The 16,195-nt window shown below is 41.5% G+C and overlaps 1 protein-coding gene across 1 annotated transcript; it reads left to right on the forward strand.

The window, feature by feature from the left end:
- Positions 1 to 13,884: 13,884 nt before the first annotated feature.
- On the forward strand, positions 13,885 to 15,783 carry LOC106733305 (cathepsin L1-like). The gene is made up of 4 exons (XM_027766402.1): positions 13,885 to 13,958; positions 14,900 to 15,036; positions 15,337 to 15,459; positions 15,560 to 15,783. Exons 2-4 carry the CDS (start codon positions 14,911 to 14,913, stop codon positions 15,647 to 15,649), a joined length of 339 nt encoding a protein of 112 aa, XP_027622203.1. The 5' UTR covers positions 13,885 to 13,958; positions 14,900 to 14,910; the 3' UTR covers positions 15,650 to 15,783.
- Positions 15,784 to 16,195: the final 412 nt, after the last annotated feature.

A 16,195-nucleotide genomic window follows, 5' to 3' on the forward strand; every position in this document is an offset into this window, starting at 1 on the left:
CTGCTCAGATCACTGGACTGCCCTGCGTTCTGGAGATTTCATCTTAATTTCTGTTTTTCTAGCCTTCCACCAACTCCATGAACTTCTGAACCCCATTCCCAAAAGTCCTTTTAAAAAATGAATTCAGATGGATCCTGAACTTCAGCTGTGAAATATTGCTTTCAGAGACTTAAAATGAAGATTTTCTGCTGAGACTTCTTCCTCACTTATTTCTACTCCTACACAGTAAATGTCTAGACAGGCCCAAGTGGACAAGATCTAAACATCTGAATACAATTAGAGTCAGAATATTCTTCTATTCCCACTGATTCTGATGCACAAAGAATAAGAATGGAATGGAAGAGAGATTGCAGATCACCTCCTCCTGCACACTTCTGAATGCTCAGATTGAACTTCAAGAATTAGAAGAAATGCACCATCCATCAGATGACTAGAAATTACTGCAGGGTCACAAGAAATATGGAAAAAAAAGAAAATACCTCTCCTCCAAGGAAAAATAATAACTCCTCTTCATCCTCAGACAGTATGCTGAAATTCATGGAAATGTCAGATAAAGAATTTAGAATTTTCATGTCTACAAAGCTCACAGAGATCGAAGAGAGACAATAAACTGCCAAAGAGGCAGGGGAAAGGAGCTGACGAGCTTCAGGAGGTAAAGAAATTCTAGCAAGATCTAAAAGAGGAAATTCACACTATGAAAAAGAATCAAATGGACCTGTTAGAGATGAAGACTTTAATACAGGAAGCCAAAACCTCCTTCTAAAGTATTTTTTTTTTTTTGAGAGGTTTTTGCTATAGGGCGCGTGCACTCTCCAGAAAGACAGAGAGAGACAGAAAGATAGAAAGTGAGAAATCACCCCCCAGGGGCAATGACCACACCGCAATCCCTTCTCCTCTATTCTCCTCTTGGGATCTTGGGCACACACACACATGCGTCCGGCGTGAGTTTTAAGCCACCGGGTTCGGGATGCGAACCGCGGTCGACTACATGGGAGTACAGCGATGTAGCCATTATGCTAACTGCTGGTCCCACCTTCAAAAGTATTAAAAGCAGACTAGATCATACCAAAAGTCGAATCTCAGATGTAGGAGATAGATTCACTGGCCTAGAAAAACCCACCATGAAGACTGAGAAAATTGCCCCCCTAAAATGAGAATACTATATAAGAAATACTAGATACCATCAAATGTCAAAACATCTGGATAATTGGTATCCCAGAAAGGGAATACCCATAAGGGCATTGACAATTTATTCCATTAAATCCTGAAAAGAAAACTTTCCAAACCTAGAGAGACATTCAAATATCCAGTCCCAAGAAATAAAAACCATCCCCAATAGAATCAAGAAGATCTTCTCCAAGACACATTATAACAGATTGACCAAAACCACAGACAAAACAAGATACTAAGATTGGCAAGAGAGAAACATCAAGCTACCTGCAAAGAATATCATATCAGGCTGACAGCAGATCTGTCATCGGAAACAATGCGAGTGAGGAAAGAATGGGAAAATACATTCAAAGTGTTAAGGGAAAAGCAATAGCAACCATGGATACTATACCCGGCAAGATTATCCTTCCTATGGGAAGACAAGACAAGAAAATTTTCAGATAAACAAAACCTGAATTTACCAACACCAGACCAGATCTCCAAGAAGTTCTGCAGGGGCCACTATACCAGGAAAATTAAATAAAGTCACACAGAAATAAGAGTTCAAACACTAAGAAAATGGCCAACTTCAGCGTGGGGACAAGTCTGGAGTCGAATATTATATTCCAGAATTTAATTGGGATAATTGAATCACAACAGAAGATAGATTAAGTGCATGAGACTGAACTGGTGAAATAGCATTTTATAACTTTTGACTAAAACATTGCCAATTTTCTTCTAGGCTTTGTTTTCCGGTTTTAAGAATTTTTGTCTTATCTTGAGCTGCTGATAGGTTCATGTACCTACTATTTGAACAGAATCCCAACCTATTTCCTGACTTTAAATTTTAAGCATATTTTCTTAGCATTTCTTTGATTTATTAAAGTTAAATCTCTTTTTCTTGAAATTAAAAAAATATAGTAAGAGAAAAAAGAAAAGAAACTAATTTAGTCATTTTGGGTTAGCTGTTCAAAGAGATCTTACAACTACTTGAACCATTACCAGGTTTCCCATCTAGTTCAGTTCTTTTCTTATTTTTTTTCTTTGACTAAATTAGAACATCCAAACTCTAAGGCTAGTTAAGCAGGATGGAGAGCAATGGTTTCGGGGACTCTCTCAGGTAGGAGTTACTGTGAGAAGTAAATGCATTGATACATGGGAATTATTGAGCACTGCCCATATAGGGAGGCTGTTGACAAATGCTTATCATTTGTATCATTTGTATGGGAAGGGAGAAAAATGAGCCTAGTGACAGCCCTGTGAAGAGGTGAGGAGCTCAGCAACCGTAGGTAAGGAGAAGCCAATGGTTATAGCATCTGAGGTGGGAGGGAAGGTGCATGCTGTGACACCACAGAGGTCACGGTGGACATTTCCTCTTCTTCCTGTTGAAGTACCTGAAGTGATTTTTTTCTTCCATTCATGAATGATTTTGTTGAGACTCAGATGAGATGGATATTGTTTAAAATAACAGTGTGAATTTAGAAATTCTCTTTCTTAAGAATCCAGAATTCATTTGGTGTTCTTAGTCCTTCATTTGTCCTTTGAACGACATCAGACACTATTGTGACATGTTTATGCAGTCAGTGCTAGGAAGCAGAACCTGGCGTGCCAGTGACTGGAAGTCATTCTGTGCAGAAAGGCTGAGCTGACTGGCCCAAGAAAAATTTCTAAGGTGGAGATTATGTTTCTTTCAGAGTTGAAATGGAAATCCTCTCCCCTTCCCCACATTTGGATAACCTGTTTAGGCTCTATTTGCGTTTGTTTTTCTTGAAGCAAAGTATTTAATTTCACTCCTAGAGTAACTACAACTGAAAGTAACTATTGAGCAAGTGCAGTATTTAAACAGCTGAGTCACCTCCCTGGCAAGTCTGCAGAATGTGTCAAAACACACATACATAATCAGGTCAGCTCTTTACAAGCAGGCATGTAAGTATTAGCTAGCAATATGCCTTAGGAAACCCATTTTGCCTTAATGCAACTATGGGCAAAATTGAAAGTCGATTGATTGGAGGTGAAGTCATCAGTGACTGTGAACTTTCTCGGCTGGTCAGAAAGAGACATTACTTAAATTGCTGATGTTTTTAGTTTAAGGTACTTTCTTCTCTGCTGCTCATTTGATTTAGAACAGAGAACAGAATGAATTCCAAAAGAAATGATAGAGGCCCCTAAGATCCAGTAAGGTGACAGTTGCATTTGCAAAGCTGTAAAACAGGTGGGGGCCGTATAGGAGCTGGATGACAAAGGATCAAAAATATAATTTCCTAGACTGGAATCACACCGCTGCCTTCAGAATGCAGAAGAGGCAGAATTAACCCACTCCAAGTAAAGCTCTGAGCACTCTAGGAGGACGTGATTTCTGGGTTGGGCTCAGAAATGGCAAACAGGAAATGGTGATAGCAAGAGGGGCATCTGAGGTTGCTACCATGTTGGCATTGTGGCCACACTTACTGCCTGAGATACTGCCTCCTTTCTCATGGTTCTCAGGTGAGCATCAGACACTGGAGGAAAATTGGAAAAGAAGATTGCTAAAATAATTATGATATAGTCTAACCACGGAGTGCTAGGTAAATGCCTGTTGTATTATATTGGCTCTATCACAGAAGAGGCCCAGTCTTGGTAGTCTGTTTGCAACTATAGGCTGTAGTCCCAGCTACTCAGGAGGCTGAGGCAGAGGGACTGAGATATAGCAAAACACCATATAAAACACCATCTCCACCAACACAACCATCACACACACACACACACACACCAAAAAATTCAACTGAAGTGTTTGTATCGTGCGAGGACACTTAATATCTTAGACATTTCATGGTGGACAGAGATGAATTCTGTACTTAGTCCATGAAAATGGAAGTTTTGTCCCCTGAGAAAAAACTCTAAGAAGATGGGGAGTTTTGCGGTAAAAATTCCAGAGCTGAATTCCAGAGCTGCAGGCCTCCCAGAGCTGCCCCAACCCACGGTGACCTTTCTGAGTAGAAATATTTGCTTCTGTCTTTGAGATCCCCAGCAACGTTTATTGTGATGTCTGTGGTTCAGTGGTGCAGTGACACGGCACCTGGAAAATTGAGAACAGACCCCAGGTTAAAAGGCAAGTAACATTCTGGTTAGAATGTTTAAACTGGGGAGTTGACCCCATCCATGATGAAAGGCACTAGGGAGCCATGTTGGAATGTCTTGGAGATGAGAGGCAGCACAGTGACCTTCTATATGATGTCCCTCAGGACTTCTTTGTTTCCTGATGAAATCTGGAGAAAAGGAGAGGGCTGTGCTTTCTGAGATTCTCTCTATCAGAAGATGTGATGAAAACCTCGGCTTCAGGACCCCACCAAGGAGAAAACTTACCAGATTATTAGGTTGATGAGGAAGACAGGAAGTCTGTGTATTATTTGAAGGGGCCACTCCAACATTTTACAACTTCTTCTGGGTGGAATAGAGTGGAAACTCATTGCATAGAAGGAAAGGGCGCCAACACCTATCCCACAGATCTGCCTAAGGGTCAGAGGTCAGGGCAAGGCCTTGTCATTCCTGTCACCCTGGACTCAGGCCTGGGCCCCTAGACCACTGCAGGTATAAATTCTAGGCCAGTGCTAGCCAACTCAGACCCTCTACCTCACATCTACTTCCTTTTCCCAAGTGGAACTAGGAGTGTATCATTCTTTTTAAAGGACTTCAAACAGTCCAGGTGGAAACCCAGGAGGGGTTTCCTACAACAATTCAATTAGAAAGTGGAAGAAAACCATCAGAAAACCATCCGGGGGAGAGAGCCAGGTCCCATAGCTATATATTTATTGAGCATTGTTTCCCTTAATGAACTTAAACAGGTCTGCATGCATTATGTTAAGATCCAAGTGTGTAAGAGAGGCCAAAACACTCACATGATCAACAGACAGCATCTTCATGTCAACTGTCCTTTCTACAGTATAGGTGTGACTTCGAACTGAATGTCATTTCTCATGAATATGTCAATGTTTGGGGAAAGATTTTAGATATGGCTGGTTCTATCAATACTGTGTTATCTCTTAATTTTTTACATATCCTTATGTGTTGCTGGATTGATTATTTTTTTTAATAGAGCATGAAATCAAAGCTTAAGTAGGATATGTCATTTGTTCAGAGTTTATGTCTATGAAACATTTGGCTAGAATTATCTACAATCCAGATTCATTGTAACTGGATAATAAATGGGATCATGAGACACTGAAAATTTTTGCTCCTATGGGGTTGTCATGTTACACTGATTCTTTTTTTTTCTTCAGAAAAATTGTTCTATACGGTGTATGCACTCACTGGAGAGACAGAGAGACAGGAAAAAAAAAAAAACAGCCTGGCCATACCCCCTTCTCCATTATCCTCTTGGGATTTTGGGCACACATGCACATGTGCCTGGCATGAGTTTTTGGGCACACACGAACAAGCCCCCAGGTCTAGGACTTGAACTGTAGTCAACTACGTGGGAGTCCAGCAGTGTAAACAGTCCAACTGGTCCCTTCTACTTTAATGTAGAAATGGCTATGCCTTAGAAAGGTGTATGTATAAATGGAAGCTTTGGAATGTTCTGCAATGTTTTAATCCAAGTTAAGTTTTTCTAGCAAAACATTCTTAGTTATTAGCTCTACTGCCCACCTCTGTCAAAATAATAAACAATGGACAAAGCGTAAATGATTTGTATTGTTATTACAGTGTGAAAGGAAAGTCAAAAAGATAAAATAGAGATGAAGTTTAGACAAGTTTCCCAACCTTTTCCCCTTCATTAATGGTGTAGAAAGTGAAATGATGCGGCCCCTGTGGAAAACAGTCTGGTATACCTCAACAACTTATGCATATTAGTTCCTTTCCTGTGTTTATAACCAGAGAAAGGAAAACAGACATTAGTGTAAAAATGTATTCACGAGTGTCCACAGGGTCCTTATGGAAGCAACCAAATTTCTGTCACTTGATGAATATTAAACAAAATGTGGTGAATCATAAAAAAGGAATGTTTTCAGCCATAAAAGGGAATGAAGTAATGGCTTGTGCTGAAATATGGATGACTCTTCAAAACCCCATGCAAAATGAAAAAGCTAGACGCAAAAGATCCATGTTTTATGATCCATTTACAGGAGATGTGCATCCATTTACAGGAGAGGTGCAGAATAGACAAGTCCACAGAGGAAGAAAGTAGACTGGAGAAAGGAGGTGGAGGGAATTTAGTCCTGAATTAAGCTAAAAACCACTGAAATACTTATGTGAAGTATCTCAAGAAAAATGCTGCTACATACATAACAAAAGGTGGCATCAGTAAAACATAGTCTTTGTGCCGCTATGGTAAGCGGCAAAGTCAGGAAGCCCTTTGTCTAGCGTGACACTCGGCTTACACAGGTACCTGCCATGGGGCTGTTGCAGAGAAAGGATTCTGCATTTGTGAGGAGCTGGTACTCTGGAGGTTACAGCATAAGTAGAAAGATTGCTGCCATGATGACAATGACGGCGATGACACCATCAGCTAAGTAACACCCCAGTGTCAGGCATTCTGAGCATTTCCATGTGTTTCTCAGACAATCTTCACAGAAATCCTATGACGGTGGTCCTCAATCTTCAGATCATCTAGACGGCTCAGGAAAACCAGACTGATGAAGCTCATCCCCCCCTCCCCCTGAGTTCTGATTCAGTAGGTCTGGGATAGGGCTGGAACTCATTTTTCTCAAAGTTTCCAAGGATGCATATTCCACTGGTCGGGGACCTCTCATTGAGAAACACTGACCTAGGATATGAATGCTCAAATACGCCCCGTTTTATAGACCGTGATGGTCATGAAGTGGGGGGCGAGGCAAAGAATCAGTCATGCTGCGTATCAAGTTCCTTTGTAAAGGACCTAGAAAGTGCAGCAGAGGGTTTTTCACCCACATCCCTCCGCCATCACTTGCTCGACAACTTCTCCTCTGGACCCAAGGGAACCAGGAGATGTAAAATTTAAGTACTAAGGCATGGAGATGGAAAACCCAAGGCTCCCTGGGGCCTGGGGTCTGATTCTGGACTTTGATGGGTGGAATCATATTTAAATGAGGAAAGATAGGAGCTGAGTTAAAGGAAAATATTCAATTTTTAAAGCACAGTAAGGAAGATTATATTCAGGACCACTGGGATAGATGCAGGGACCACAGCAGTGTGGACTTGCCATGAGGGAGAGATTGAGCTCAGCTCCCAATACAGCATGGCCAGGTGGGCGTTTATCCCTGAGGAGCAGTGAGAATCGGACAGGAAACCCTGGGGCTGAGGGGTTCTGGCTCAAGCCACCTGTCAGAATGCTTGCTGGAGACAAGCTGGGTGGTCCTATAACAGGAAAAACAGAACAATTTTTTAACCCCCTCCCATTTTTTTTTTTTTTTTGAGAGGTTTTCGCTATAGGGCGCGTGCGCTCGCCAGACAGACAGAGAGAGAGAGAGAGATAGAAAGCGAGAAATCATCCCCCAGGGGGGATGGTCACGCCACAATCCCTTCTCCTCCATTCTCCTCTCGGGATCTTGGGCACGCACGCACACGCGCCCGGCATGAGATTTAAGCCACCGTGTCCGAGACGCGAACCGCGGTCGACTACGTGGGAGTCCAGCAACATAGCCATTACGCCAACTGCTGGTTCCGCCCCCCCTTTTTTTTTTTTTGCCTTACTTTATTCCTCTTCCTGATACTTTAAAGGTTTACTGGTGGTTGTAGTTTTTGTAACTAATGTAATCTGTCACTACTATAAACACTAATGTCATAAATAAACCTGTCTGCTTAGAAGAGGAAACTTAAGTCGCTTGCTTTAGATAATGATTGAAAAAAATTGCATCCCTTCCAGGCAATAAATCTGAAGAGATGGGAATGTTTACTCAAGGATACCATGTAACAGCCTAAATTAGGAAACTGTAGTGATGTCATCCTTCACCGTAACAGTTACTCGCAGATGTTTAGATTGTCTTGTTACACAGCATAGCTCTAAAAATGTTATAGTTTCCCTTTATCTATCAATGCATGTCACAAGTCTGAGTCAATAGACTTAATATTGCAGTAAAAACAAAAATGATTCCATAAATTCATATGAGAGGAAAAAGTACACAAAACAATACTGGGAAAATCATGAGAGTAACAAAAACTAGCTAAATTTATGCTGTAGATAACAAAAGGTAAGCGAGAAATGTAACATAACATGCTGGAAATTTCTGTTCTGGAGGTTGGTTGAGAACTGGCTAGCGTTCAGCCAGTCCTTGTGCTCAAACACTGCTAAATAAACTACTTGCTTCCTCTCTGCTTCACCGCTCAAGTATTCACAGAAATGGCTGTTGGACTTTAAGCCTCAGCAGTCTGACATTATCTGGTGAACAGTGTAGGAGGAAGAATGTGATCAGACATCCAACATGGGGGATTCTTGCTAAATGTGAAATAAAAATAATTAAAGATTGGATTTGTTTCAGAATGGGGCTAAGATGTAGCTGAGTAAAGGCAAGCTGAAGGTGACAGGAATATGTACCTGTCCCTGGCTTTGTATCTGCTCTGATCCCCTTTCTGCCCAGTAGTGCAGACAAGGACTGGGCTCCCACATTCTCTTACCTGCTGTAGATCGGCCCTGCCCAAGGAGAGCATAATCACCTTCAGCCCTCTCCCTGAGGTTTCATTACCTGATCTCACGTCACAGAAGGAAGATTGAGAAACGTCAACACACCTGGACAGAGTTCGTCAGGAGCTATTATCCTTCCTCCAGGCCCACCAACCTCTCAAGGAGAATTATTTACTCATGGTGTTCTGAATACCGAATCTGTTCTTTCTCTCTCCCCATTCAGGAAGTTTGCCTTTAAAACCACTGTGAAATCTGTAAGAAGCAGCACACAGTATTCAGAGCACTTGGAAGTGTGTTCAGGTGACACTTTCTAAGTCCTAACTCAAGCAAATCACTTCATTTCACTTACTTTGGCTTAGCCTTCTTTTAAGGTTGACAGGAATAATGTAACTTTAGCTATCCCCCTTTAACACAGGCCAGAGTGACCAGACGTCACCTGTGGGAGGCACAGAGTGGGATCCTGATCAGACCTGGAGCACGAATCCCAGCTGTCCAGGATGGTGGGAGGTTCTCGCTAAACTGCCTTAACTGAGATCTTTGCTAGAACTAGATTTCACAAGGGAGGGCCTTGGTAGGTCTAGCAGAAGATTCAGAAAGATGACTAAAATTTGGCCAAAGAATCTCTGTTACCACCCAGGAGCTGCTGTCTAGACTGGGCTGGGCCTCCACCGTTGCCTCCCCCAGCAGCTTGCTGTGATAGCTGGTGTGTTATGGGTCAGAACAGGCTTCCTAACCTGATGTACACACAATTTGCTAGGACTCAGAGATTTGTAGCAGAAAAAAAGTTTATTTAAAAGGCTGGCCCAGTGAGGACAGGCAAGATAAACATTTCAAATTCCCCTCCCAGCAGTTAAGGAGTCTTTAAGAAATTAAGGAACTATAAAGGAGGTAACTGGGAATACAGCAAATAGAACTGGAGAAAGGAGAAAGGCAGGCTGAAGCCAGCGTGATCGGGCGCAGTGGGTCGTACGCTGGTTCAAACAAATGATGACCTTCTTGCGATCTGGAGTGGAGAATGGAGGTGCAGCGTTTGTCCCTCTACTTTGACCAGATGCCGTCAGTCACTGACACAGGCCCAGTAGAAAGGCCAGTGGGAATAACTTAGGCTGAAAAAAGTGCCAACCTCACATTCCTGAAAATATCTTGAGCAAAACATATCGTGATCCCTTTGTGAAAGACACGTTTTACAACGAAGCAGTGAAAAGATCTAGTGATACATTAACTAAATTACGTGAGTCTTTAAAGCAGGGAATTTAATGTATCCGTCTATTGTTTCATTCACTGTTCACAGCAATAAAGCTTAGGTATAAGTTTGTTAGGCTTTAACCCTAATGAGAAGTTGCCCAACCTCAGGTGTTTCTTTGTTTGATTATTTCTAGGAGACAAAAGCCCTGCTCCTAGGATCAATTCCTGGTCAGATTTTAAATTCCAAATCTGGTGACAATAATTCAGTGACAATCAGAAATATTAAAAATAAGACTTTCATTTATTCGTCAATTTAAAAAAATGCATAAAACATTCTTTTAAAAAATGTGATACCACAAACAGGAAATAGAATCAAACAGTTAAACGTTCTCAATTTTCTATGTGCTCCTCTCTAAAACAAGAATCAGAGAATTCTTCTCTATAAAAGCTTTGTGACTTCTGCTTAATCATCATCTCTACTCTCACGGCTTTTGCTTGTTTTTCGTGTATTCTCTTTTGCTCCCCACTCCTGCCTATTCTCTCTGCAATCGCTACTTCCTTTTCTGGTGGTGTTGTTCTTCAATATGATCTGTAGCTGTGGTCCCGAGGACATCTAAGCTTCATCAAATCTACAGGATCCACTGAGAACCTTAGCTTCTACATTTGAGCACTAACTAACTTTGACTCTCTACATGAAAAAGAATGAAGTCAAACCTTTATTTTGCTCTATTTACAAAAATCAAATTAAGTAGATCATACATCTAAACTTAAGACCTGAAACTATACATTTTAGAGAAAAACATAGGAGAAAACTTCACGACCTGAGACTAGTAATTATTTTTTTTTGATATAACACTAGTCCCCCTTCCTCCAGAAAACAGAATACATAAAATGAATTTCATGAAAATTTAAAATGCTTCAGAAAATGATTGATGAGGTATTTAGAATCTGAACTCTTTCTACATTGCTCGTGGTAATGTAAAACACCTTCATCTACTGTGAAAAATGTGGGAAAAAATAAACATTAAATGATCATATCTAGAAATTTCACTTTTGAGTATATAACCCAAAGGATTGAAAACAGAATTGAACAGGCATTCGTATACTTGCATTGATAGCAGCATTATTAACTGTAGCTGAATGTGGAAACAATAAGGAATGAATAGATAAACAAAGTATGGTACAAGGGGACCACAGTGTATGGAAAAATGGAATTAACATAATGAGTTTATTCTGGTGCAAAAATGTTTTTTGAAATTCTGGGCCAGGCCATTGTGTAAACACATGGTCAACTGTGCAGTTTGATCCCACACCTGGTGACTTGAGAAACATGTTGGGCATGTGTGGGTGGGTGTCTAAAATCCTGAAAGAAGGAGAGATGGATTAGAAGAGATTGCTGTAAGAGTATTCCCTGTAGAAAGTGCTTTCTTACTTTTTCTCTTTCTGTCTGTCTCTCTCTTCTCTGTCTCTCTCCAGCAAGGTTCATTCCTTCTGGCAAAATTTTTAAAAAAGGAGGGCCAGTAGGTGGTGCACTGTTTATGGATGGATCGCACAAGTCTGACTGTAGTTTGAATCTGGACTCGGCTTCTTGAAATGGGTGTGTGCATGTCCAGACTCCCAGAGGAAAACAGGGAAGGGATTTAATCGTGGCTGTCCCCCTTGGGGGGGTGATTTCTCACTTCTTCACTCTCTCTGGCTCTGTCTCTCTTCAGCAATAATTTCCATAAAATTTTTGATGACCTCTTGTAAACACATACAATGGAATATTATAGTTTCAATTTAAAAATGAAGGGCGCTCTGATGTGTTATAGCATGGATGAAGCTTGAAGACATTATGCTAAGTGAGATAGCTAGAAACAAAGGACAGCTATTCTGTGATTCCACTTAATGAGGTAACTAGAGTGTTAGTCTATTTTGTGTTGCTATAATAGATCACAACATACTGAATAATTAATTTAAGGCACAAAAGTTCCTTGGCTCTTGACTATGGAGGTTGGGAAGTTCAATATCTATTATTTCCTGGCATATGGCAACAAATGTTGTGCACATTACAGCATGGCAAAAAAGCATCATGTGTTAGAGGAGTAAGACTGGTGAGAACCAGAGATATAGGGGGCCTGAATGCATTCTTCTAAGGAACTCACTCCCAGTCCCACAATAGACAAGAACCCATGAGTAAGGGCAGAGCCTGGTGGTCTGATCAGCTCTGTAATGTCCCGCGTGTTCATATTGCTACCATGGCAATTACATTTCAACATGACTTTAGAAGGAACAAACATTTCAACCACAGAAGCACTCAGATTCATAGAAAGAGAAAATAGAATGGTGGATTCCAGGGCTGGGGAGGGAGATGGAAAAGTACTGGATAATGGGTACATTGCTTCAGCTTAGGAGGGCACAAAATTGTGGGAATGCATGTGGAAATGATTGCACCTGATGTGGATGGACTTAGTGCCATAGAACTATACACTAGAACATTTGTAAAGTGTCATTATTATGTAGATATTGTAAAAACATACATTGTGTGCCTCTAGAGGTAATCAATGTAATCATAAATAGAAATAAGTTCACAAAAAAGAAACTCACACTATGTCTTCATTTTTTACAAGGAACTAAAAATATACATACAAAGTTTATTGTGGAAAGGAATAAAGTCCTGAATTTTTTTTTTCTTAAAGGTATTTTTTAGAATGAAAAACAGAAATATATATGTATATGTATTTTGTGTGTGTGTGTGTGTGTGTGTGTGTGTGTGTGTATGTACATACACACAGGTGACAAAGATTTAGAGTTTAGAGTTTCTGGATTGTGTTCCCTTTAAAACTATAAGTATAGGGGCTGGCAGGTGGTGTGGTAGTTGGCGCACTGGACTCTCAGAGTGCCAGCTGCAGTTGGAGTCCTGCACTTGGCAGCTTGCTTTCTCACTTTACCTTTCTCTATCGCTCTTGGTCAAATTAAAATAAATAAATAAATAAGTAAAATAATTCTTAAACCTTATGTATATAAATTAATAAGTACATAGTGCATATTGATATATATTTTACCTCTGTTTGAAATGTTTTACCATAATACATATCTTAAATCATGACATTAAATGTCACTAAAGTCATTCGTTATGATCAAATGTCAAGAGAAGAACTTTGGATACCGAGGAAGGCATCATAATCTGCAAAGTACAGAGTGGGGATGTAAAAGCATATCTATATTTTGCTGTCAAGCCTCCAATGTTGTCAACTGCTGTTTCCTTGTTCATTAGCCAAACTTTCTGTAAATAGCATAATTTTGTTTGTTTCTAGGAAGACCTGGGGGAAGGAAGGATTCTGAATGGAGGAGACAGGGAAGGACATATGACAAAAGGTCAGGGACCCACCCAGGCAGTCCTTCTCCCTCCTAGGACCTGGGCCATGACCATGGTGCCCTATTTTGGGGGATGGCCTTTCTCTTCCTGATTCTTCAAAGCTCAGTTTCCTTCCTTACGTGAAGCTGGCAGACAGTACTTGTGCCTTGGGCTCTGCGTTCTTCCACTTGGCACCACCTTTGCTGTGGATTAACAAGGGACCTCTGGACTAGAGTACACTGGATTTGGGCCCTTCAGTAGATTTTAAACAATTCTAGGAGTAAAGGAAAAGCAGTGTTTGTAAATCCACATGGGCTACTCTGCAAACTCTTTTTTATGAATCACTAGGCCTGAAAGTCCTTAGTGTGTGCAAGGTGTCAGGGAGGAACCAGACTATCCTTGCACAGCCCAGAGGTGTCCAGCTATCAACCCTCCTTCCTCTTGCACGGTTCACACACACCCTGCTATCCTGGAGGGCTGGGACCCAGCTACATCAATTACCGTGAGTGAGAATAACTGGAGGCCCCGCCCAGATGCTGGTGCAGCCAATCATAGCTCAGGGAGTTGGTGGGGAGGGGCGTGGCAGTGCTGGCCCAGCTACTTCTAGGGGTCCTGAAGGCTGAATAGGCAGTCCTTGAGCAGCAGCTGCTGACACAGGAGATCCTTGTACTCTGTATCTATCATCTGTACCTCTGCAGCGGTGGGCCACATCAGGTAAGATTTCTGTGAGTCAGAGGGGATTTTGGAGCCATCTCTGGAATGAACTATCCCACCAGCCTTAGGCATGCCAGAGGTTAGGGAGTCGCCAGCCACGTGGTTTCCCTACTTAGCTGGGTGAGGAGGGCAGTTAGATCTCTGTATGCCTGCTGCATTCACTGTCTGGACCTGTGGGGAGGGCAGGAACAGGTGCGCCCCGTCTGGCCTGCCCCAGTGTCCATGAGCCTTGAGCCCAAAAGGTGCCTGCTTCTGTCTGGGAACAGGCACTGGGGGACCTGGCTTCCTGCAGTACAGCCACCATAACTCTGCTGGTTTTGGGACGTGAGTGGGGGTGTTAGGGGCACAGGTCCTAATGAAAGCTGCTGGGAATTGTGGGTATTCTCCTTCCTAGTTTGTCCTGGAAGACATTCGGAAAGGTTCCATTTAAGAAGGGAGATTCCAGAAAATATCTCACCTCCTGCTATATTTTAGCCAAAGAGACAGTGTGAGGTGGCCTCTTTACTATTGGGGATCCTTTGCCCCTATGTGTGATCAGATGTCCTTCTAATTAGGTTTTTGCCTAGGTGATCTGAACACTTTTCTACAAAATCTGGATTGACTGGTTTAGAGTTTTCTAATTGTTTCCTGAAGAACAAGGACCCCTCAGATCCTTTTCAGACTTTTCCCATTCTTGGTTGTTGCATACCCTGCTGCAGTTCTAAGACTCTGGACAGGCTGTTTTTCATTTTTCATTCTTGTGGCACAAACAAATACTTACCCTTGGCTTGTTTTTCTCCAACTATATCCTTTGGCTCTTCTAGGATTCTTGAGTAAATACTTGGGGAAATAGTTTAAATACCATGATTCCTCCAGAGTGACCTCAGTTTCTCCAGGGAGAGTAACATGTTTTTTTTAGAACTATTGATCTAATTGTATACTCGTTTCTTTTCTCTGTCTAGGATTGTGAAATATGAATCTTTTACTCTTTCTGGCTATCCTTTTCTTGGGAATGGCCTCGACTGCCCCAACCCTTGATGCTCGTTTAGATGAACAATGGACCCAGTGGAAGGCAAAATACAAGAAAACGTATGCTCCGGTTGGTAACATCTGAAACTGTAGAGGGACTTAAGAAACAATGTTCCTTAGTGCTTGAAGTCTAGAGCCATAGAGTAGTTTCTAGAGGCTGGTTCTTCCCGAGGCAGTAATTGAGTAGCACCAATTATAAACATAATATGAGTATCCATCCATGCTGTGCCTGAGCTTGGAGAGCAGCTCTCAGAAGTGTGATGCCATTTTTGGCCATGGTTATCTTCATATTTAACTTCAAATCTACTTGGTGAGCATGGGGTTGGTTTTAAGTAGAAATAGAGACCATCACTTTTGTTCTTGCCTCTAGAATGAAGAAGAATGGAGGAGATCTGTGTGGGAGAAAAATATGAAAATTATTGAACAGCACAATCTGGAATACAACCAAGGAAAACAAAGCTTCACAATGGAAATGAACGCCTTCGGTGACATGGTGAGTTGGCGAAGGTTGCTTACATCTGTGTTCCCACTTCTCAGTTCTTTAGCAAAACAATATTCTCCCTTTTCAACATTTCATTTACATTTTCTTTCAGACTGAAGAGGAATTCAGCCAGATGATGAATGGATTTCTTAAACCAGAAGCACAAGACCGTGAAAATCTAGCAGTAACCACACTTTCCTAGGTCTTCCATATCTGTGGATTCAAGAGAGAAAGACCATGTAACTTCAGTGACGAAAACCCTTAGAGAATGTGAAGCCTTGCTGATATCTTGGTTTCTGAATACTGGTGTCCAGAATATGAGAAAATAAATTTATGTTGCAGTAAGCCAATGAGTTTGTGGTAATTTACTAAGGCTGCCCCAGGAGAAAGACACTCCTGGCACACAGCAAGTCTCACGTTCTCCTCAGCAATACAGACAGCACATTTGGAACCCCAGGGTAAGGATCATACAAGACAAAGTCAGACATGCTGCATGTGTAGGAGAAAGAAAGAAGTGACCGGGCAGGTCAGGAGGGCTCATAGGCCTTCCTCAGGGCCTTCAGGACATAGTTTCTGTTCAGAAGCTATAACCTAGTTGCTCACTCAAGAGTGTTCTAAGCTCAACAAAATGGTGCAATTCACACAGGAAATTAGAAATTGAAGAAGCCTGATGTAGCTTCACAGGGGTGTCGCTTGTAGCAGTGGATTTAGGGATTTGCTCAACAGTAGCAAGATATGAGAAGGTTTA

Source organism: Tupaia chinensis, unplaced genomic scaffold (genome assembly GCF_000334495.1).
Source record: "Tupaia chinensis unplaced genomic scaffold, TupChi_1.0 Scaffold143116_1, whole genome shotgun sequence".
Lineage (NCBI taxonomy): Eukaryota > Metazoa > Chordata > Mammalia > Scandentia > Tupaiidae > Tupaia > Tupaia belangeri.

Excerpts from the sequence above, each read along its gene's own strand:
- LOC106733305 (XM_027766402.1), top strand. The coding sequence starts at position 14,911 with ATGAATCTTTTACTCTTTCTGGCTATCCTTTTCTTGGGAATGGCCTCG. Across the intron at positions 15,037-15,336 it reads ACAAGAAAACGTATGCTCCG|AATGAAGAAGAATGGAGGAG; the intron begins GTTGGTAACATC and ends TCTTGCCTCTAG. Across the intron at positions 15,460-15,559 it reads TGAACGCCTTCGGTGACATG|ACTGAAGAGGAATTCAGCCA; the intron begins GTGAGTTGGCGA and ends ATTTTCTTTCAG.